General features: G+C 29.9%; 3 protein-coding genes across 4 annotated transcripts; all 3 read left to right on the top strand.

The window, feature by feature from the left end:
- The first annotated feature begins 1,778 nt into the window (after positions 1-1,778).
- Positions 1,779-3,116, top strand: LOC114179320 (uncharacterized). The gene is made up of 2 exons (XM_028065620.2): positions 1,779-2,314; positions 2,444-3,116. Exons 1-2 carry the CDS (start codon positions 1,813-1,815, stop codon positions 2,953-2,955), a joined length of 1,014 nt encoding a protein of 337 aa, XP_027921421.1. The 5' UTR covers positions 1,779-1,812; the 3' UTR covers positions 2,956-3,116.
- A 1,883-nt stretch (positions 3,117-4,999) lies between these two features.
- On the top strand, positions 5,000-11,295 carry LOC114176111 (putative carboxylesterase SOBER1-like). Of its 2 annotated transcripts, XM_028061043.2 has the most exons (6): positions 5,006-5,298; positions 5,789-5,841; positions 6,342-6,465; positions 6,587-6,708; positions 10,818-10,925; positions 11,019-11,295. In XM_028061043.2, exons 1-6 carry the CDS (start codon positions 5,019-5,021, stop codon positions 11,109-11,111), a joined length of 780 nt encoding a protein of 259 aa, XP_027916844.1. In that variant the 5' UTR covers positions 5,006-5,018; the 3' UTR covers positions 11,112-11,295. The 2 variants fall into 2 exon arrangements, with proteins under 2 accessions (XP_027916845.1, XP_027916844.1); XM_028061044.2 differs by lacking the exons at positions 10,818-10,925; positions 11,019-11,295 and adding an exon at positions 10,540-10,771 and having other exon boundaries at positions 5,000-5,298.
- Positions 11,296-16,709: 5,414 nt separating this feature from the next.
- On the top strand, positions 16,710-17,574 carry LOC114176748 (uncharacterized). Its single transcript, XM_028061887.2, has one exon. It carries the CDS (start codon positions 16,795-16,797, stop codon positions 17,416-17,418), a length of 624 nt encoding a protein of 207 aa, XP_027917688.1. The 5' UTR covers positions 16,710-16,794; the 3' UTR covers positions 17,419-17,574.
- The last annotated feature ends 4,617 nt before the right edge of the window (positions 17,575-22,191 follow it).

A 22,191-nucleotide genomic window follows, 5' to 3' on the forward strand; every position in this document is an offset into this window, starting at 1 on the left:
GAATTTTTTACACTGTTTGACACATTATGGATTCAATATCTACTAAGAAGTATGTTCGACACTTAAAAAAAATTGAGTTAAAAGGACTATATTCATTCATTTTTAAAGTTTAGGGACCAAAATATATTGAAGTTTCGGACAGGGACGAATTCCAATTTTTGGTCAAAGTTCAGGGACTACAAACATACTTAACCCTTATTTTTTAAAATAATTTTTTAAATTAGAAAAACTAAATTTATTAAAAAAAATTCTTCAGATAAAGCATTTCAATTATCAACTACCAAAAACAATATTAAATACATATATTACAAAAAAAACATGAATTAAAAATGAATTATTGCAAACATTTAGTTAAAATAATCACCATAGACTTTAAAATAATCTTATTTCATGTCAACTCAACGTATAATGTTTAACATAAGTTAAAAAGTATCATTGAGAATTTTGATTAACTTTAATCAAGAAATAACATTGTTATGTATCAATAACATAACATCTGTAATAAAGACCAATAATCTTAATTGAATTTAAATTTAAAAAAGAAATTGGTGGCATCAATTAAAAAATAATATTGAGTGGACTTTTCAATCTCAATCAATTTCACAAAATTCTAATTGAAGTTAAACTAATACTTTTCATCGAGATCAAGCCAAAGATAAAATATGAAAGAAAACAAAATTAATTTGAAAAGAAGTTAAATACATGTCGTATTTTTAAATTATTTTTTAAATTTGTTCTTAATCCTTAAATTAAATATATATTCATTTGTTCATGTAATTTATAAAATTTATGTAAAATATTACTTAAAAAAAATTACGTTTAAAGTTATATTATGATTCATTATAGAACTTTATTTCATAAGTCGTTTAATAAAAATGATGTTTTATATGATTATAATTAAGTATACGAATGAAATAGATATATATTTAGTTTAAAAATGATATATATATATATATATATAAAGTATTTTGATAAAAAAAAACATATTTAACTTAAAGGAAGAACAGTATGAAATTTTTAAAAGTCATATTTTCTTATTTTAATTAATTAGTTTTACATTTTATTCTAATACTATACATTAAACTTTTCATTACCTTTGTTTTTGTGTCTTTTGAATAGATATTGTATTTTTATAGTGAAATTTTATTTGTTTAAACAATTAAAAGCTATAAAAAGTTTTTTTTTCAATAATCTCAAACACTTTTTTATTTGTATAATTATCCTAGCTTATCGTTTTTAATGTTCATCTTTATTTTTAATTTAAATTTCAATATTTTTATAATATTAATACGTAAATTAATTTCACATCATAATATAGTTTGATTTTTACAAATTTAAAATACTAGTCTTATGCCTAAAAATATTTATTCATTTTAAATTTTATTATATTAATTATAATGTATATACAGTATAAAGTTTGTAAAAATATAATTTAGCATGAATAATTGTGATTATATAACAAAGGGTCGATAAACAGTAAAGATATAGACGTATAATTTAGAGTTTGACGGATATACATCTTTCGATGTTGTAGGATAAGATAATACAGTTCCTCTACCCCACAAATGATACATAATTTAACGGCACATAAATATGAAATGTACCTAAAAAAATGAACTTGGACGGTTTTCGCTGTTGGATTCAAGAAATAATGTGGTCATTTGGACCACATTCGTGTGGCAATTAAACTAAATCTCTACCCTTGCTACAACCAAAGGTCTGTTTCAAACTGCAACGTGTATATATATACATTGGTGGAAGTAGTTTCTCTCTTCTCATTCTTACTCCATCCACTTTCTCTTTCGTCGTTTTATGTACACATCATTTTATCATTTAATTTCGACAGACGTATATAGATACATTCATTCATCCCATATTTATTTACAGAGCGAAAGAATGGGGAGGATTCCGGTGAGGTTTGAGAGGGTGGCGGCAGCCTTCGAAGCTGACGTGGCACGTGTGAGGCCATGCGAGAGCGGTGGCGGTGGCGGTGGCGAAACTGAGCACTCGCCGGAGGATCTGAGTGATCTGTCGGACCTTGTGAAATCCTTCATGGAGAAGAAGGAAGAGGAAGAAGATGCTATTGGTTTTGTTTGGGATGATGGAGACGAGGATTTGGAGTGGTTTGATTCTGAGAAGAGGGAGATCCTTCAAATAATATTCAGTAACGATGGCGGCGATGATGATGATGCCAAACGATTAATTAGGAGAGAAATTGAACTTGTGATGAACCTCGTTGCGGAAAACGAGAAATCGGCACCGGAATTCAAACGACAATTGATGTCTCGAATGCGCGAGAGAGGTTTGGATGCTGGTGAGTTGTGCTGTAACTTTCGATTTTCTTTTTTATTTAGTGAGATTGACTTTTGAAAGTACACATTTATTTTTGTCCACTGGTTAATGAGTTTGATTTTTTTATTTTTGTTAACCTTTTTATGCACAGGGCTTTGCAAATGCAAGTGGGAGAGAAACAGAAGATTCCCAGGTGGTGACTATGAGTATATTGACGTAAATTATGCAGGAAATCGGTACATTGTTGAAATCTCCCTTGTGGCGGAATTTGAAATAGCTCGTCCCATAAGCCATTATTGTTCATTACTTGACGTTTTCCCTGAAATATTTGTTGGGAAATTGGAAGAGCTGAAACAGGTTGTGAGGCTAATGTGCAGTGCTATTAAGAGCTCTATGAAAAGCATAGAGATGCATATACCTCCATGGAGAAGAATCGGGTACATGCAAGCAAAGTGGTTTAGTTCTTATAAAAGAATAACTGATGAGGTTGCAACTAAAAGAACATCATCATCATCCCCTTTATCCAGTACCAAATCTATTGGATTTGACGCAAGACCACTGAAATCGTACAATTGTAGAGATGATTTCGTGAGTAAACCTGCATTCGGAATTTGCCTTTTGACCAATGCATTTTATGCTGATGGCCCTGGGATGTTACTGTAGTCAAATTACTCTGTGAGCTTTTTGGTGATTGTTGTTGACAAATGACTGAGTGCAGACTTAGTAGGTCGGGGACAGAAAGGGCTTAAAAATTTTCTGGTCACCCACGTAACAACAGAGGTTCTATTATAAAAATGGGTTCTAATATATTAACTTCTTTGACAGTATTGTTTTTAAAAATTCTTACGAATACTACTTTTTTTTTGTTCGTATTTGTTAAAATTAACTTGTAAATTAATTGATAATTGATAAAATACTTTTTATTAATTCATTAACGGATCATTTATACATTTAAAATAATAAACTAGTAGTTTATTAAATTATGATATTTAAATATTACTTACTGATAAACTAATTAATAAAAACAAACAAACTGAATTATTAACATAATTAGTAAAGATGTTACTTTTTTAAAAATCTTATAAAATTCATTAATAATTGTGTCCATGAAATTAATCCAAATATATTGCATATTTTGTCTATATTTTTTTTCCCAACTCTCATTTTATTAACAAATTAATATTTTATGCCCCATGAATAACAATAAACTTAATCACAATTGGGTAACTTTCAACACATAACACAAAAAATAGTTGTGAGATATAAACCAATTTGTAAATTAGACAAAGGTAAAAAGAGTTTCTTATTCCGATTATTTTCTTTTCGGGAAATATCGCATTCTTTTATTTTCTTTTCGGGAAATATCGCAATTCTTTTATTTTCTTTTCAATAAATATTGTATTCTACTATTATATACTTTTATATGGACAACTAGAATTAGGAGAGATATCTCCAAAAAAAAAAAACATTACCTCTAATATCACTCTTTTAATTTTAAAAAAAAATATATATATACTAGGGGATACCGTATTAATGCATTATGAATAAAATAATAACTTTTGCACAATAATATATATATATATATATATATATATATTATTTTTAGTATAATAAAAAAAAGAAAATAATACTGTTAAAAAAACTTTAATTTTACTATTTTTATTTTATTAGTTTTATTTGAGATAATGATTGAGGTAAATGAACATTAACCTTACACCTTACGATTATTTCAATTCTAATTACATGTATTTTACATCATAGCTTGAACTATACATAATGGAATGTTTAAAATCATCCTAACTCTACTTACATATATTTTAAATTAAAAATAATAATAACGAACTTCTTAATAAATGCAGATAAAAATTACTAAATATTAAACATATACCTAGTTCATAAGGACCTATAAAATGTATAAGAGTAATTGGTCTTTTAAAAATAAAGTTTGATTGCTTATTATTAAACGGTCAAGCTTATAAATGGATAAATAAATTATTTGAGTTCATTTTATAAAAGACCACAATTTATCTATAATTTTTTTTTCTACACCTCTTCTATTTTTTTGAAAATTTTGATGTTGAACATAATAATTTTGTCACAATCATAATTTTTAATAGAGGAAGTCTATATTTTACTCATTTATTGAGTCATTTAGAAATATGCATGCATTAGGGTGATAGGTTTTTGAATGTGTCACTTTTGAGTTTAAGGTGAGTATTTGTCTTATTGTGATCACTAGGATGTATATAGATTATTTAAGTTTTCTTTGTTCAAGTAGAATATTGTGTGAGCTAAAATATGTGTAACTTAGTTGAATTAGAAGCTTAAGTTTAGGTAAATGAAACTAGTTTTTTTTTTTTTTTTTTTTACTAATGTTGTGAACTAAATGAGTTGTGATTATTTATTTTTGTGTTTTAATTGATCGTAAAGCATGAGTGGTGTTGAATATTAATGTTGACTAGGTTTTTTTTTGTTAAATTTGTCATTTGTAATATTAGTGTGATTGTGTATTTATTCATCTTTTAGGATATATCAATTTTGAATTGGATATAGTGATTTCGACCTAAGAAATGATTAAAAATGTAAAAAAATACTAAAAAGTTAATTAAAGGACTATACCTTAGACATCAAAATACTCACAATGATAACTAAATTAAAATACCAATACTGTAATAATAAAGATATAATGCAATGAAGGGCATAGATGAAGAGAGAGAGAGAGAGAGATGAAGGTGATGTTTACAGTTACATTATTAAGCACCAGTATTCTGTTTCTACTCTTCTTCCCCAAAAAGAGCATAAACCCCTCTTCTCCTCCACAACCACTACAGCGAGATTCCTCTTCCTCCGCCATGTCCAGGGCGCGAAGCTTTGTTCTGTGGCTTCACGGTCTCGGTGACTCTGGCCCAGCCAACGAACCCATCAAAACTTTGTTCACTTCTCCCGAATTCAGAGACACCAAATGGTCCTTCCCTTCTGCCCCTTCCGCCCCCGTCACTTGCAACTGTACGTCTTCTTTTCTCTACCTATTCAAGAGATCGCCGATGTTGTGCTCAAAATTCAACTCTGATTCACTCAACTCTTCCCTACCAATTTTAACCATATAATTACGAGTCAAATCTCAACTACCAAATATTCACCTAATTGGTCACTATCGTGTTACGAATTTTGCTATTTTCTCACAGTCATAGGCCAATCCCTGTGACATTAATTTAGGTTTTTAGGAGATCTTAGCTTACTTGAGTTCAAGGAAATGGTTAGGTATCGTTAATTACAAGTTTGGAATTTCTAAGTGATGCTCCTTCGTTAATGTTGTTCGTACAGGTGTACGATATTCAAATTTTATACAGCATATTAGCATTTTCTTACATGGCATTTATTGACGTCGTGATAGTCTTGAAATCATCTGTTCTTAGTTACAATGCAATGAAAATGCCGCGTGCTTTCCCATTTTAAAAGATGAGTAATATATTATTGTTATTTGCTCTTTTTGTAGATGGTTCTGTAATGCCTTCGTGGTTTGACATTCTCGAGATTCCTGTCACAGCTGTAAGTTTAGATTTCTTATCTCTCCTGGACTATTTCATGTATAACCTCTCTGTTTTTCAAATATTAAGTGTATTTCCTGAATCATAAATCTTGAAGTGAAAATAATAAATGGTATAACAAGCTATATCCTTTCCCTTTTTTCGTAATGCTAGGAGATTTTATGTCTTCTTTTTCCTCATTTTCTGTATTGCGAAGTGCTGTCAGAATGTCATTCGAAGTACAAATATTACATTTGGCTTGAATTGTTTTTTTTCTTTTCATTTAAAAAATGTGAGATGGTGAACATTATTACGCTGAAAGCATTACTCGAGGCAGTGCTACCTGTTTACCAAGCTTAAAGAGGGTGTCTTTTCCTTTTTTACGTTTTATGTTCAACTGCTTTGATTCCTAAAAAAGTTAGTGCTCTGGCTGAGCAACTTGATTTAGGAAGTCCCGCTCAGGTCAGGATGATGTTGACGATCTAATAAATTTTTGCTGAAAAATGGTCTGCTTATTGTCAGGAATCTCCCAATGACGAGAGTAGTTTACTTAAAGCTGTTCAAAATGTGCATGCTACTATAGACAGGGAAATAGCTGCTGGTGTAAACCCCAAAAATGTATTTATCTGTGGATTCAGTCAAGGAGGTCTCTCATTTCTTCCCGTTTCTATTTGAGTGTGTCAGTGATCAGTCTATGTGTTTGCTTCTGAAGAGTGGGCCATGCTTGTGTATGTAGACTGTTTGCTTATGGTGATATTACTTTTCAGGTGCCTTAACCTTGGCTAGTGTTCTACTGTACCCTAAAACTTTAGGTGGAGGTGCAATCTTTAGTGGTTGGGTTCCGTTCAATTCTTCTATTACAGAACAAATTACGCCCGAGGCAAAGCAGGTACTAATCCTTGTGTGCCAACCTTAATATTTTCTCTTCCGTTTCTTTTCTTGTCAAGCTTAGCTATTTTCCATTCATTTTCTTTGAGAGTGATTATTATCATTTGGGATGAGGAAATAAAAGGGTTGTCACAACCAATTTGGTTCAACTCCAACTCTCTCTTGATCCTAGGATTACGTGGAAATATTGAGTTTTCCTTTATCTTTGTTTGAATTTTGAAACAATTATCCAAACAAAAGTACACCGATCAACATAGAAGACCACTTCAATGACTATAAATACACATAAGAACTTATATTTCTACTTTTGTTCCAATATCAAGCTATTAGAGTGATAACTCTTTGGCAAGTGTACCAATTCGTTACAAGTAGTAAAAATGGAAGTCCAAGTATCGTTTTTCCAAGGGATTTGTGTTCATTTGTCTAAGTGTGATTATTTACTAATTTTAGCAATAATGTCAACGTAATAGATTGGTTTAATTTAAGAACAACATGCAAAATTAATAAACACTAAAGTTATAAAAGGATTTAAGAAACACTTCATCAAGGTTGGATTTCATGAACCATACTAACGCAATATTTCCTACACAATTTCTCTATCGTGCTCAAACATCCTCATCATAAGCTTACTAACCCCTAATTCCTTAGAAGTAAGTTCTAAGTCAAATATGTCAAAATATTAATTCCTTAACTATTTTAACACATGACTTGCATTAAGATTTGATGTATAGAATGACCTAGAGATTACGTCTATTCCTAGAACCCAATCTCATGGTTGTTCTATCCAAGGTTAAGTTCCAATTTATTTTCCAATAATTAGATACAACCAAATAGCAAAGATTTCCATCAAGCACATTTATAATTGAGATAAAACATATGAACAACGAAAGAGATTACATTGCATAGGAAAATTACAAAGAGTATAGGTCCATTACATCCAACCCCAATGAAGGAGGAGTTTAGTCACTCCTAAGCATCTAGAACAAAGGATGGATGAATTTGATGGAATGGATGAATTGTTGTGAAGTCTCCTTGCCCTAGAATGGCGCTTTTTCGTCTCCTTTTTAGTTCTGTCGCGTTCCCACACTCCCGCACACAGTTTCGTGTAACTTTTCGAAACTATAACCACTTTAGAAAACCGTCTTCTCGCTGGGCAAGATGACTTACTCGCTGGGCGACCAGTGATTACTCGCTGGGCGAAAGAGCACACTCGCTGGACGACTGGTCCATTTCGCTGGGCGACTGGATCCTGACAGAATAACCTCACTTCTTCTCCAATCCTTCACTTTCTTATACAATAATCTCAAAGATAACACAAAATATATCTAAACCTAAAAGAACCTAAAAACAACCTAAAACTTCCCACAAAACACATGATTAAGTACAATTAAGAGGTCCAATAAAATAAGAATAATAAGTATTTTTCATACTTATCATAGAGCATTTTCTATTGCTGTAAAGTTGCAATACTTAAATTCACGTTATAAAATTCATGCTATTTTCTATATGTTATTTTTCGTATTAGGAATTAGGTGACGTGGCATTAAGCTGGTGGGAAAAGTTTGTTGCAACTTTTCACGCCAGAGCACTGTAGCAACTTCTTGCTTTCTTTTATGCGTTACCTGGGACACAGAAAAAGATACGCAAAATATTCATAACCAATCTAATCTCTACTCTTGCTGTTTTTTCAATCAAAATCTGCTGTGTAACTGGTTTTATTCATGAATTAGTTCCCCAACTCTTTAGATTAAGGGATTTTCAGAGTCTAACTCCCTAAATCCAAAGTTCCAAAGTCCAATAAAGCTATGAATAAATTCAGGCAGTGGCGGACTTGCAGACTGGCCTAAAAGCAGCTTTATAGGTTTTTAGGTTTGGTTGATTGTTACCCACGGTTGGTGAAGGACTTAGTAAAATTGCAAAACCGTTGACATATGTATTATCAACATTTTCAAATAGTGCCTGCCTTCCAAGGATTGAAAAATGTTCTTATTTTAGCACGGTACTGGCTCTCCCCAAGTTTTCTAAGACTGTCATTGTGACGACAGATGCCTCAGGTTCTGGATCTTGGTGCAGTTTGAATGCAAGATAAGCACCCTATTGCTTACATTAGCAAATCCTTGAGTCCTACGCATTAAGCTATGTCAATATATGAGAGGAAGTTTCTAGCCATAGTATATGATGTTCAAAAGTCGGGAGCTTTCCAATGATGCTTAATAATGCTCAGATGAAGCTATTGGAGCAAACCTAACAGTTGGTCTGCTGATCATAGTATTCAATTACTTATTCAGGAGCTTATGTGGGATCCTAACAAGCATCTGAAATACTCTTGGCATAGAGGAGAACTTAGATGCAAATGCAAATTATTTATTGGTGCCAATTCTTATCTCAAACTTATAATATTGAAATGACTGCATGAGTCATTTACAGGGGAACATTCTGATCAAGATGTCACAACTGCCAGAGTGAAATCTCTGTTTTTCTGGAGAGGTATGCTCATGGATATCCAACAACAGTATTTCAAAATTTGTGGTATTTGTCTGAGGTGCAAACCTGATTTGGCTGGTTCTTCATGGTCTAAGTGGGCGTCGCTTGCTAAGTGGTGGTACAACACCAACTATCACTCTGCACTACACACTACTCCTTATGAAGTGGTTTATGGTCAACCACCTGTATTCATTTGCCTTACCTTACTAGCAAAACTACACAATCTGGGGTGATCGCATTAAGTTTTCTTTGTGATTGAGTCAAATCCGACCCAACTAAATGTCCTCTGCTTTTGAGTGACAGGTTTGGTAAGTTAAACTCAAGAATCAATCCAGTTTAACTCAACCACAATTATTAAATAATATTAATATCAATAATAATAGTAATATTGCTATTATTCAATTCACTTCATTATTTTATTAACTAAATTTGTACTTTTTAAATATTAAATAAATGTTTATTTAAAAACAAACTAACCAATGTAACAATTTTTCTTTAAATTAAAAAATTTAGCAAATTCAAAAATTTGTGAGCCAATTGACTTAATCCAATGCAATTTGATCAAGAGTGGATTGGTCGAAACCCAATCCAATCAGTGTACACCCAGCCTTATCAATAATTTTCCATTGTCAAGCACTTATAAAGATTTTTCCATTCTTAAGCACTTTTTCCATAAGTTGCTACCAAATTTTATGGTCCTTAACGGGAGATAGACAGAATAGTATTAGTATCATATCATCTGAAATTTCCTCTAGATTAAGAGGTTCTTAATGTGTTTCACGTTTCCTAATTGAAGAGCCGTATAGACCCTCGCTCTGTTTCATTCATCCTTTGCTTTTACAATTTCGTGGCCATTCAGTTAAGGGGATCTAGAGGATAATATTGGACAGAAAAATGGTCCAGCGAGGTAGCATTGCTACTGGTAAACTGTTAGTCAAGTGGAAGAATTTACTTAATGACCAAGATACTTGGAAATTCTACTATGATCTCTTGAAGAAATTTCCTAATTTCTGGCCTTGAGGATAAGGCTGCTCTTGAACAGGGGTATTGTTACAACATTCTATTGTTGTAAAGTTGCTTTACTATTATAAAACTCATTTTTCCATCTTTCATTTTCCATATTAGAAATTAGCTTATGCGGCATTTGGCTGGTTGGAAAAGTTTGCTGCAACTTTTCCCACCGGAGTACTATAGCCACTTTTTTCTTTTATTATGCCTTGCCTGGGGGCTCAAAAAAAGACACGCAAAATATTCATAACAAATATTCTCTCTACTCTGTTTTTTCTATCAAAATCTGTTGTGTAACGAGTTTTATTCATGCCTTAATTCCCCTATTCATTACATGAAGGAATTTTCGGAGCCCAACTCCCTAAATCCAAAAGTTCCATTTCACAAGCACGGGTGCCAGCTATGTTGGTTTTTCTCATCAGGGCGTGATGTTGTTGATATTCAATTTTCCTTGGAAGTTGTTGGAACAATGACACGCCACAGTGTTTAACTTTTTATGTCATTAGAATTTAGAATCACTTTTAGGTGTACCCTGAGCATGACACCAGAGTGAATTTGCGGAATGCAGTTGTCATTTGTTTTATGCTTTTTTGACGTATTATATGTATATATCTACAGACACCCATACTATGGTGCCACGGAATGGTTGATAGAACGGTATTGTTCGAAGCTGGACATGCAGGTCCCCCCTTCCTTGAAAAAAATGGTGTTGGTTGTGAGTTTAAGGTGAATTCTATGTTTTCAACAATTCAGTTATTTATCCAATGAACCACCCTTCTGTCCATCGACGTTGACATTTGTTTTGTTGGCACTCCGCAGGCTTATCCTGGTCTTGCCCACTCCATAAACAATGAGGAGCTGCGGTATCTCGAGTCATGGATCAAGGCACGCCTACAGAGTTCTTCCCAATAGTTATTTCAGCTTGGAATAATATAATCTAAGTACATGCTTGTATTTGTGTAGATCCCCTGATCAGTTTATTTATACTCGTTTTATTCATGGTAACGTTTGCGAAACCCACCCTATTGATGTGTTTGGTTGTGATTCGAAGATAAAGCACACAAATCTACGAGCAAACAGAGTTTTGATATCTTAATCTGTAGTTTCTTAATTCATGTTAATTAATGCAAGTCTCACATCCAAACCAAATGGAACATTTTTCAAATTTTGAATGTGATATTGACCATCTGGATGTGTTTTACAGAAGCTAGTTATAGCTTCCGCTTAAAATGACGTTGAAATATCAATTGATGTAATTTAAGATAGATACTAATCTGTTGGGTCATGCTTTAAGAATTTGGGTGAAAACTATTATGGAATAAAACATTAAATGAAAGAATTTTATATTGAATCAATTTCAACTTGGTAATTTTGGAAACGCTTATCCAAATGCGTACTATTATCATCTTTCCATCGGTGGTATATACTATACCCCTTTTTCTTCTTTTTTTTTTTTTCTCTTTTCCGGTCTGTGGCATTTGGATGATTTTACTTTAAAATAGAGATGCTTGCTTTTTACATAATTATTATTGATGAAAACATGGGCAATAATGATGATGGTCATGAGTCATGAATGGGGACAGATTATCCGCGAGTTGAAATTGAGCGTAAATTTTGGAATTTGGAATTTTTCTGAAATCGGACGAGGGTGGCGGTGAGTAATGTACTAAAATTCACCAGAAAGATTCGAAAGCATGTACTATGTAGGAGTGGTAAAAATAGTCAAAATGTGAGTGATGCCTTTTTTTTGTTTTTAGGTTTTGTGAACACGCACGCCCCACCTACAAAAACCAGTGTTCTCTTACTGCATCCGGTCGCCAAATGATTCTTTTCCTTGAGTATCAACTTTATAGAATTTCTTTTTTTACACAGATAATATACTGACAATTTCTTTTACCAAAAGTAGCATACTGTGATCTTTATTTACTCAGGTAACATAACATGTTTTTACGATAAAAAGACAAAGATATCCATGTCCGTACTATGATTTAGAAACCCCATGGAAGATAAATAGTAGCTAACCCCTGATCCAAACTCCAAGTGCCGCATTTTACGACATAGTAGCAGTATGAAGGTTTGGTAGAAGATGATTTTGATTTTGTGGGTGAGGCCATGAACTCGTGAATATTGGTCCCTAGTGAGTGGGGTTTAGTTATGATCCAAACTATGTAACGCCAATTTATATGGGCAGGGGGGGCTCACTCTCTCCAATAAATGATAATGAAGACAGATGAAGTAACTTATTTTTTTAACGTCAGAAACAACTCCATCTTATGCCAATAATGTTCCAAGCATCCAATGCCTTTTCATTTCATGTACCTTCTACTGGTCACTGTCTCTCAGAAAACTCCATTCATCTTTTCTTTTTCATCGATAAAACATCATAAATTCTTATTTCTAAGAAAAATAATATATCTTATGTTCCTTTTATGGTTCAATTGATAGAGCTTCATAAGTATTTGTTCAAAGTAAAGGCTTCTCTTATTCAAAATATACATAATAATCTTTGTACTTTAGTTCATAAATTAGGTCATCAACATATACATTTAAGTGCATTCAAACTCTTAACCATTCATTAACACAAATCAACATACATAAAAAAATGTTTGTTGACATGGTTAAAAAAACACGTATTGATGTTTTAGGCAATACACTCTGTTTTAGTTTTTTTTATCATATGAGGTATTGGTTTTAATCTATTTGTTTAAACACTTGTTGAAACTATCCTACTTGTTTTAAATGTAGCTTTGTGTTCTTAATTCACACATTACTACAAGTATTCACATTTATATAAGTATCTAACTCAAAACTAATCCAATCCATCATCATTCAAATTCATAATTTAACCTCATTCCTTTGATAACCAAAATAAAACAATAATTAACATTTGAAAATGTTGTTTGACCAATAACACAACATAGACAAAATTAACTCATTCACAATTCTTGCTTGAGTGGGGAAGATTTTATTTGAGAAAAATACTGGAAAAAAAATTATACAATAACTCATCATTTTCAAAAGTCATTAAAAACATATTCTGCTTATTATATTTTCTTCACAAGTTTAAAGTACCAATTTCAACTATTCTACCACACAAATTTCATATTTAAAGCATTTTAATTAGATTCGACCATATCATCCAAAATAATATATTAACTTTCATTTTTCTCTCAAGTTTCAAATTGCAATTCAAAATTATTTTCTAATTCACCATGCAATATTTCTCGACTTTTTTTTGTATTTTAAGGTTCTTTTGACAACAAAAAGTGAAATCGTCATATATGAGGACGACTTCACTTTTTCCAACACATAAACCATTCTCTGTAAGGACAACGTTGTTTTTTTCAAAAAAAAAAAAAACTGAAACTGAGTCGGTGGAGTACAACTTCACCTATCCTTCCCTTAACGACTTGACCCTATTTAGCAAAAAAAATGAACAGATCCATATTTATAAATTTGACTTCAAATAAACCATCAAATACAAAAAAAATCCAATATTTCTCTATCAAAATAGAAATAGAAATGACTTTCCAATTTAAAACATCCCATACAAAATTTATCACCAAAATTCTAAATTCTCATGAACAGCATAATCATTCCAGATTTATAAATTCTCAGAATAATACTTCAACACACATAACTTCCTTTATTTAAAAAAAAATTCAATCCAAGAAAAATTAAAGAAGGTTGAAAAAACACCACGATTTCATTAGAATAGTGAAATAATATAATCAAATATAACATACTAACTAAAAACACAATTTTTTTTAACTAATTTACCAATATTGAGTTCAAATATTAATAAAAAAAATAAACTAAAAGATTTTTAGAACAAAATATAGTTATCCTAAATTGAAAATTGTTTCAATAAGATTGATAATTGATTATCAATTACCGTAAGATAGAATGTGATATTGAAGCAGAACTTTCTAAAGTCTAACTTTTCTAACATTTTTCCTAAAAAAATAAGTAGACTTTAAATAAATGCTTTTTGTTTAAAATTTTAAATGAGTAAAAATGGTAAAGAATACAAAACATTGTAACTAGACATCAATTTTAACTATTCAAAGAAAAACTTGTATAAGAATAAAATGACACAATTTAAAATAAAATAAAAAACTACAAAATAGCACAAATAATGGACAGGCCAGATTGCCGATTACTATACTAGAGATGAATTTAACTTCATAAGTACCTCTGCAATCTCAAAAGATTATCGAAGGGCTCAAATAAATAATGAAAATTCATGCATAAAATTGTATTTTATTCCTCTGAAACAATGTATGAAATAGAAATAAAAATATTTGAGATTAATATATATTATTTATTTTGGAAATTGGAAAGAACACACCAAATGATTGCGGTGTGAACAGTAGATTTTGTTATTAAAAACGACGGCAATGCACAGTTACCAACTGGTCAACGAATCCTTCATGCGCATTCCAAAGGTTGATTTGAATTTTAATTCAAATCTATGTATTCTTTGAACTTCCAGAGGAAAAAATTATGACAATTCAAACAAAATCAATTTGCGCTATTTTTTCTTCTTATTTCATCAATAAAAGTAAACTTTTATTTTTCAAAATTTATTTTTAAATAAAAATTTACCTCAATTTTAATAAAAACAAGCTCAATTTTTTTCGATAAATCTTCAAATTCATATATTGTGAATAAAAGTAAAGATTTATAAGGTAATTTAACAGTAAAAGAGTATGGGAAGTTGTGAATTAATTTTTTTAATAACAAAATACTAACAACTTAAAATTTTGTGAATAAAAATAATTTGATTATAAAATGAAACCTTATTATAACGGGATAAATATTATTTTTGGATCAAAACTAGTCTTCATTGGTATGAATTCAATTATTATCCAATGTTGAAAAAAAGTAGAGTTTCATTCATGCGTGCTGCATGCTGCATGGTCATAGTCAACTACAAGTAAGTCACACTTGCGTATGTTTAACAGTTAACAGTATTGTTAGTTAGATTAAAAAAATAAATTAACACTGTATTTATTTTAATCTTCTTTACTAGCGTTTTTAGTGTGTATATATATATATATATATATATATATATTTAGTAAATATAATAATAGTAAAATAAGCTATGCTACTAATTTTTGTTTTAAGTACTGAATTAGGAACATTTTTTATTACATTTTTTTCTAGTTCTTTATTTTGAAAAATCAACTATTCTAAGGAAAAGTTTGCGCGTGGATGTATAAAACACAAATTCAACACATAAAATTGGACACTATTCTGTTTGCATAACAATCAATGATAATTTGGAAGAACTTTTTCTGGTGAATTTATTTTAGATCATGTTCGTAATTTTAATAGATAGTGTACACTTGAAATATCCTAATAGTGTATTAATTAAAGACACCCTTTGTTTTTAAATAAATTAAAATGTAATTCAGTGTAACTTATTCAATTGCTGTAATTTAAAATTGGCTAATACTTTCATTAATAGAAAACTTATGCTCAGTGTACTTTCAAACTTCAATTTGTACCCTCGGTTACCTTAGCACACTCTTCTTTTATATTTATTTTTAAAATAAAAAATGTCACATTCTATTAGCATACAAACAAATATTTGAGTTACCAGGAGTCTTGGTTCCATGAATTTTTTATTTTTTAATATACATGTAAATATTTTCAAATATTAGAAGATTCAAGCATATAACAAAAAATACTATTTTTTTTATTCTAGTAAAAAAAAATATTTTATTGTTTTTAATACATCAATTTTCGAAAATTTTATCGTTAGATTCTAACGTGTTCCTACTTTCAAGGACGGAATCAAGAATTAGATACTGTATAAATTTTAGAAATTATATACCATGTTTTTTTTTAATTATAGTGTATGTTAAAATAAAACACTTATTTTCCTTTTCTTTTTCAATTATTAGTAGCAAACTGTTCTTCAGTTGTTGTTGAGTTTTTTTTTTTTTATAAATAATTTAACGAATAACTTAAGTTTTTGTTTGTTTTGTTGAAGATATAATAAATAGAGTTTTTGTGAAAAACAAATATTGGGTTACATTTTCCATATGAGAATGTTTGGTAGACATTAACTCCATCAATCCCCTCTTTGGTGGTTGTGGCAGAGAATCAAATTCTGTTTTTTTAATTTTCTTCTCAATAATTACTATTGGACTAAAAACTGGTTATTGTAGTGTTATTACAGAAACATTTTTTTTAATAAAAAGGGAAATTGAGAATAGAAAGGCAAAAACCCTAATGAAAGTATGTACTTGGGGTAGTTGCAGAGCATACCAACTTGGAGAAAGAGAGAAACAGAGTAATTAAGTTCCACAAATGTCGAAGCATCGACAGCGACAAATCACAGCCGTGGGACCCAACCCAACGCTGCACAAATCACAAGCGTCCAATTCTATACGGCTGGGTCGCACCAACACCCGCGCCGCACCCGATCCCTCCCAACCTATTTTATTTTCCTTTTCATATTCACATTCTCTCTCTTAATAGTTAATAGAAGAGAATCAGAATAATAATAAAAGTTCATCAACCCTTCAAACCTCAAACTTTTGTTCCCTTCTTTCTCTCTCTCTCTCTCTCTCTCTCTCAAACGATGAAGAAGCTCTACCGTAAAGGAACCGTCCACCCCTCCCCCTCTTCTTCTCCGCCGCCGCCAACCATCTCCGACCACCTCTCCTTCCTCCCCGCCGCCATCCTCACTCTCACTCTCTCCCTCTCACCGGAGGACCGGGAAGTTCTCGCTTACCTTCTCTCATGCTCCTCCTCCTCCTCCAACAACAACAACAACCACTTCTCCAACAACCACCACCGCCGCAAGAACCCTAAGGTGGTCGTCGACGGCGATCATCCCCCCCTCTTTAACTGCTCCTGCTTCCGCTGCTACATGAGCTACTGGGTGCGCTGGAACTCCTCTCCTAACCACCAACTCATCCACGAAATCATCGACGCCTTCGAAGACTCTCTCACCCACACCGCGAAACTCTCCAGAAAGGATAAGAGAAACAAGAGGGGCTCCAAGACCAAGCCTCCCGAGTTGACTCGCTCCGAGTTTCACTCTTCGCCGGCCGAACCGCTCCCCGAGGGGAGCAGTGGTAGCGGCGGCGGAGAGGTTGAGGTTGGTGAAGGCGGTGACGGTGGTGACGGGGAGGAGAAAGGGTCCGTTAGAAGGTTCGTTAGTTTCATCGGAGAAAGGATTTGGGGTGCCTGGGGTCCCTGAATGAGTTTTGAAGAGAAAAGGTGGGTTTAATCTTTACCCTTTCTTTCTCTCTTTTGTTTTTTATTTATTTCTAAACTCTTTTTTTTTTCTTTTTGTACATTAATCACTTATCTTGAATGTATAAAAAGAAATGGCAGTCTCTGTTTCTGGTTTCCATTAGTTTTGTTACAGTTTGAATGAAAGCATAAGCATAGCCATTATTTATCTTCTTCTTTGTTTGAACTTAGCTAAAACCTGAATGTTCCTCATTTATAGGACACTGTCCTTTTTAGGGGTATTGAGCCGATAACTAATTCTCTTAAGGGAAAGTGACCTAATGGATTTGTAGTGTTTTTACTTATTACAGATTCCAAAACTTTTGGTGAATGGAATGATTTGATTCAATTCTTTCAAAGACGGAGCTTTGATTTTATTTTGACTGCCATATGAAGAAACATAACTAAAGTAACACTGAACATGTCTGGGAAATTTAAGCTGGATGCCAACATGATTAATTTCACATCAAAATGATTATTAGTTATTGTGAATGGAACATTTTGAGATAGAGACATAACTAAAAGTTTACATTAGAAATAATATTACATGCATACATATAGAATTATTGCCATTTGCTAATGTGGCTAAAGAGTTTTTGCAGAAATTAAAATAGAGGGCCATAGATTTTGTCTGTTATTTATGGTAATTTTCTGATGCCCTGTTTGGTGGGTGTTGTTTGGTTGAGAAGATAGGAGAAAGGAGTGTGGTATTTTTTGACAACTATTTTTCACTTCATTGTATTTTTTTATTTGGTTTTCTTTTTAAAAGCACTAATAATGAGTGGAGCCCTTGAACCCTATGATTTATGTGTTACTGATATTTTATAGTAAATATTTTTTAATATAATGGGTGAATGATGATTAATTGAATATTATTATTATTATTATTATTATTATTATTATTATATATGGGAGTAGTAATAGAAGTGAGTAGGAGATGGTGATTTGTGGTGGGCAGAGATTCAAAACGAAATTGGGCGGTGGGGCTTTGAATTTCATTCCCAAAACTGCCCCGTGGCTGTTACGATTGTTGGTGGAGGAGACGAGGGCAGTATCGGAAAAGCAATTTAATTTAAGGTTAAAAAAAGAAAGTATTTATTTAATTTAAGAGTAATAATTAAGGTGTTAATTTAAGGTTAATGAATTAGGGAAGAAGGAGGGTTAGGTGTCACGCAGAACGAGATCGGCGAAAGCAAAGAAGAGAGCCACAAAAAGTTGTTCTTTTTCTGTCTCACCAATCCTATTCTTCGTTTATCTCCAAGAGTCTTGTCCTCAAACTCTCCATCTCTATTTTTTTTTTTAAATAATCTTTTTAAGTACTTTTGTTTTTAAATATTATCACCATTAAAACAATTCCACTACTTCCTCCATCTTTTCTATCAGATTTTTATAACTACTTTATGTCCAAAAAAAACTGTTTACTTAGTGCATTTGTGGATGAAACTTAAAATTGATTTTCGACGAGACATTCGAAATTGATTTTAAGAAAATTATATTTTTATTCATTCTTTTATTTATTATTTTAATTATTTATTTTGAGTTTTGTAATGATGAGTTAAAAATGAGTCAAAATATTATTATTTTTTATTTTAATAATTAAAATAATGTTAATAAATTATTTGAACGGTTTCTAAAATAATTTTATGGTAAATTTATTTTAATGTTAAAGTAACTATTTTTAATTTCTCTGTCAATTCAAATTGATATTTTGAAAATATAAATTTTACCTACTTCATCCAAACACACCTTTGCAGTTAAATAATTGTGTCTTGGAGATGAAATGTTAATAGAGTTTTAGTTTTTAAAATTCAATATTATGAGCTTCTTAATCTCGGTGATAAGGAAAATATTGTTAAAAGAAAGATGAAACTTTTCCGATGAAAAATAGTCAATGCAAATTATAATTACGAGTCTTGGACGATAGAGAAATTTCGAAATAATATTTTATAACTGGACACTATGTAATAAAAAATTATTTTCGTTATCTTATAAATTATTGTTAAGTTATTAATAAAAAAATTTAGAATATATATATTATAGAAAGGATAAACAAAATCGAAAGAATGAAAATCATGAAAAAGAATAAAAGTAGTTCTTGTATAAGAGATAGTTTAAACTAAAAAAATATAAATTAAAGATAAAACTTATATTGGTACCAAAGAAGGATAAATATTTTTTTAGTATATAAATATGAAATTAAATTTTTTTTATATTTTAAATTTTGATATATTTCGATTATATTCTTACAAAATAATATATATAATTATTTTAACTCAACAACATTATTTTTTATAAATGATATCCTAAACTAGTATTTGATCTAAAATGCATCAAAAAAACTAACATAAATTTCTTGTTAATTTTATTTTGAATTTTTTTCGTAAAAAATACTTATAAATTTTGTTAAGAAAAATTATTTACATTAAATTATTATTATTTTAAAAGAAAAATTGTATGAAACATTTTTTACAAAAAAAAAATTGTTAATAAATTTATAAATTTTATAGTAGAAAATAATTATTCACAAATAAATTATCTGTCAATTAAAATTCTTACAAAAATGATAAACACAAAGTCTTGCAAAAATTTATAACAAATTTGTAAAAAGAATGTCATGAAATATAAAAAAATTCTAATAATGACAATTTAAATTAATAAAATAGTTAAGAATTATATTAGTTATATTTATTTACTTTTATTCATTTTTAAAATTTAATGATCAAATTATATTAAATTTTAAAATAATAACAAACTTCAATTTTAAGTAGAAACCCAGAAGATTAAAAATATGTGTACGATTATTTGAAAGAACGATGGGATGTATTGTACATTTTAAAAATATAAAAATGACACAAAGTTAGTTAAATTAAGTAGTACACTTTCCTTAGTTTTCTATTGATTCTTAACTTCGGAAAGTATTCTAATTATAAAGTAACATACAAACAACATTGTTCACATAAAAGTTGCACTTCAAATATTTAAAGTATAACGAAACATCCTAAAAATAAGTTTTATAAACGTAAACAATTCATTATAAACTTTTTTATAAATAAATCTCAATACTCTATCGTATTTCACAATAAACATTTAAATTATAATATTTAAAACTCAGTACAAAAAATTTAAATGCATATCTCTTCTTATTCTTGGGAAGTATGTTTTAAAAAAATAACATAAATAATATATTAAATATGGTGATTAATGTGAATAATACTACTTCAATTTCATAGAAAAATATTTATAGAAAAACAATAATATTTCAAAAACTAAATAAATACATTTTTAATTTATATATTCAACATAAAAATAAAACTTTAAATTTATTTTTTTAAATGTCCACACTAAGTTAAAATTGGATGTGGCATTAAACATATTTCATTTTTAAACAAATAACATAAACCATTAGTTTATACATACTGGAATTATGTAAAGTATTTTTTTAAAACTTTAATTTGCGATCTGTGAATGATAAGTCAGTGTATTCGTATTATTATCTTCTTCTTTTTTAAATTTAATATGTTAACAATTTAATTCTTCATAATTAAATCTTGTTTTTTTTTTCCTTTATTTAGTTAATCTAAGTAAGATTTAATTGTATATTTGTGCTCACTCATAGATAGTTATATTTTATTTTAGTGAATGGATTAGTTCGAAAAGATTACTATACACCACCTCACGTCGCAGCAAATATCTTTGATTATTAGATTGTATGAGACATTTTGATGAGGGCTTTCTTCACGCTTTTTGCCACTTGCACTACTTTTATTTGTTACACTAATCATGATGTAATCATACTTTATTATTCATAATGATATAAAAATAACTTCTATTTATATATATTAATATGAATATGAAAAATGAAATAAAAAATTAATAACAATCTTCAGATAAATTTTAATGTCTTTAATTAGTATATGTTCAATTAAAAATTGGGTGTGATGTGACTTCTAATTTCTTTTTTCTTACTTTGTTCGGTTTTATGTGTGAAGGAGATGGATGACACTTTTAAAAATGTTTCATTTTCATACAATAAATAGAGTGAAAGGTTAATCCAGTTTAATATTTTAATCACTCCAATAAATATAAACATTTTTCTACCATAATATCCGAAGGACACGTCATTTATATGTTTATATTGTGTGGCCTTCAAATTTAACGTATTTTTTTTCTAAGATTGTATTTTATAAATACATATATAATTTTGATATATATTTATAATTAATACAAGCTTTTTCTTGAAAAGGATAACTTGTAATTTTTTTAATTTTAAAAAATTCATGTTGGTAAAATCTACATTAAAAAAAGAATTCTATTAGAATGTGTAAAATATCAGTTGAATGAGATTTCAAAATGTTTTCAACCACAGCACCCCGTTACATAATTTATTTATTTAATAATGAAGCTGTCAATAAAATATTATTTACTTAACTAAAAAAATTATAGTTTAATTAAGTTAAAAAAAAAGTAAAAAATTAAGCAAATCCACCTTTAAAAAGTATTACAATCTACTTATCATCATTTTTGTTTTATATTAAAAAATAATGAGAGTATTTAAAGTCTAATCAGCTTATATGTGAGATTACTACTTAAGAAATTAATAATTAATTTTGTTTTTTATAAAGTACCGTGATAGAGTATATGAAATTATGAAGGGTAATTAATGGAAACTCCTTTTGTTTTTTGTGTCATAATTTTTAGTTTAATAAGCCTTGACTTTGTGCTATCTATTAACTTATGA

The sequence above is a fragment of the Vigna unguiculata genome, chromosome 3 (assembly GCF_037176805.1).
Source record: "Vigna unguiculata cultivar grain cowpea cultivar isolate G323 ecotype 2 chromosome 3, ASM3717680v1, whole genome shotgun sequence".
NCBI classification, from domain to species: Eukaryota; Viridiplantae; Streptophyta; class Magnoliopsida; order Fabales; family Fabaceae; genus Vigna; species Vigna unguiculata.

Bases quoted from the DNA above. Each gene is read 5' to 3' on its own strand.
- LOC114179320 (XM_028065620.2), top strand. From the start codon at position 1,813: ATGTACACATCATTTTATCATTTAATTTCGACAGACGTATATAGATAC. The intron at 2,315-2,443 runs GTGAGTTGTGCT...TTTTATGCACAG, and splicing joins CGAGAGAGGTTTGGATGCTG to GGCTTTGCAAATGCAAGTGG.
- LOC114176748 (XM_028061887.2), top strand. From the start codon at position 16,795: ATGAAGAAGCTCTACCGTAAAGGAACCGTCCACCCCTCCCCCTCTTCT.
- LOC114176111 (XM_028061043.2), top strand. From the start codon at position 5,019: ATGAAGGTGATGTTTACAGTTACATTATTAAGCACCAGTATTCTGTTT. The intron at 6,709-10,817 runs GTACTAATCCTT...ATATATCTACAG, and splicing joins TTACGCCCGAGGCAAAGCAG to ACACCCATACTATGGTGCCA. The intron at 10,926-11,018 runs GTGAATTCTATG...GGCACTCCGCAG, and splicing joins GTGTTGGTTGTGAGTTTAAG to GCTTATCCTGGTCTTGCCCA.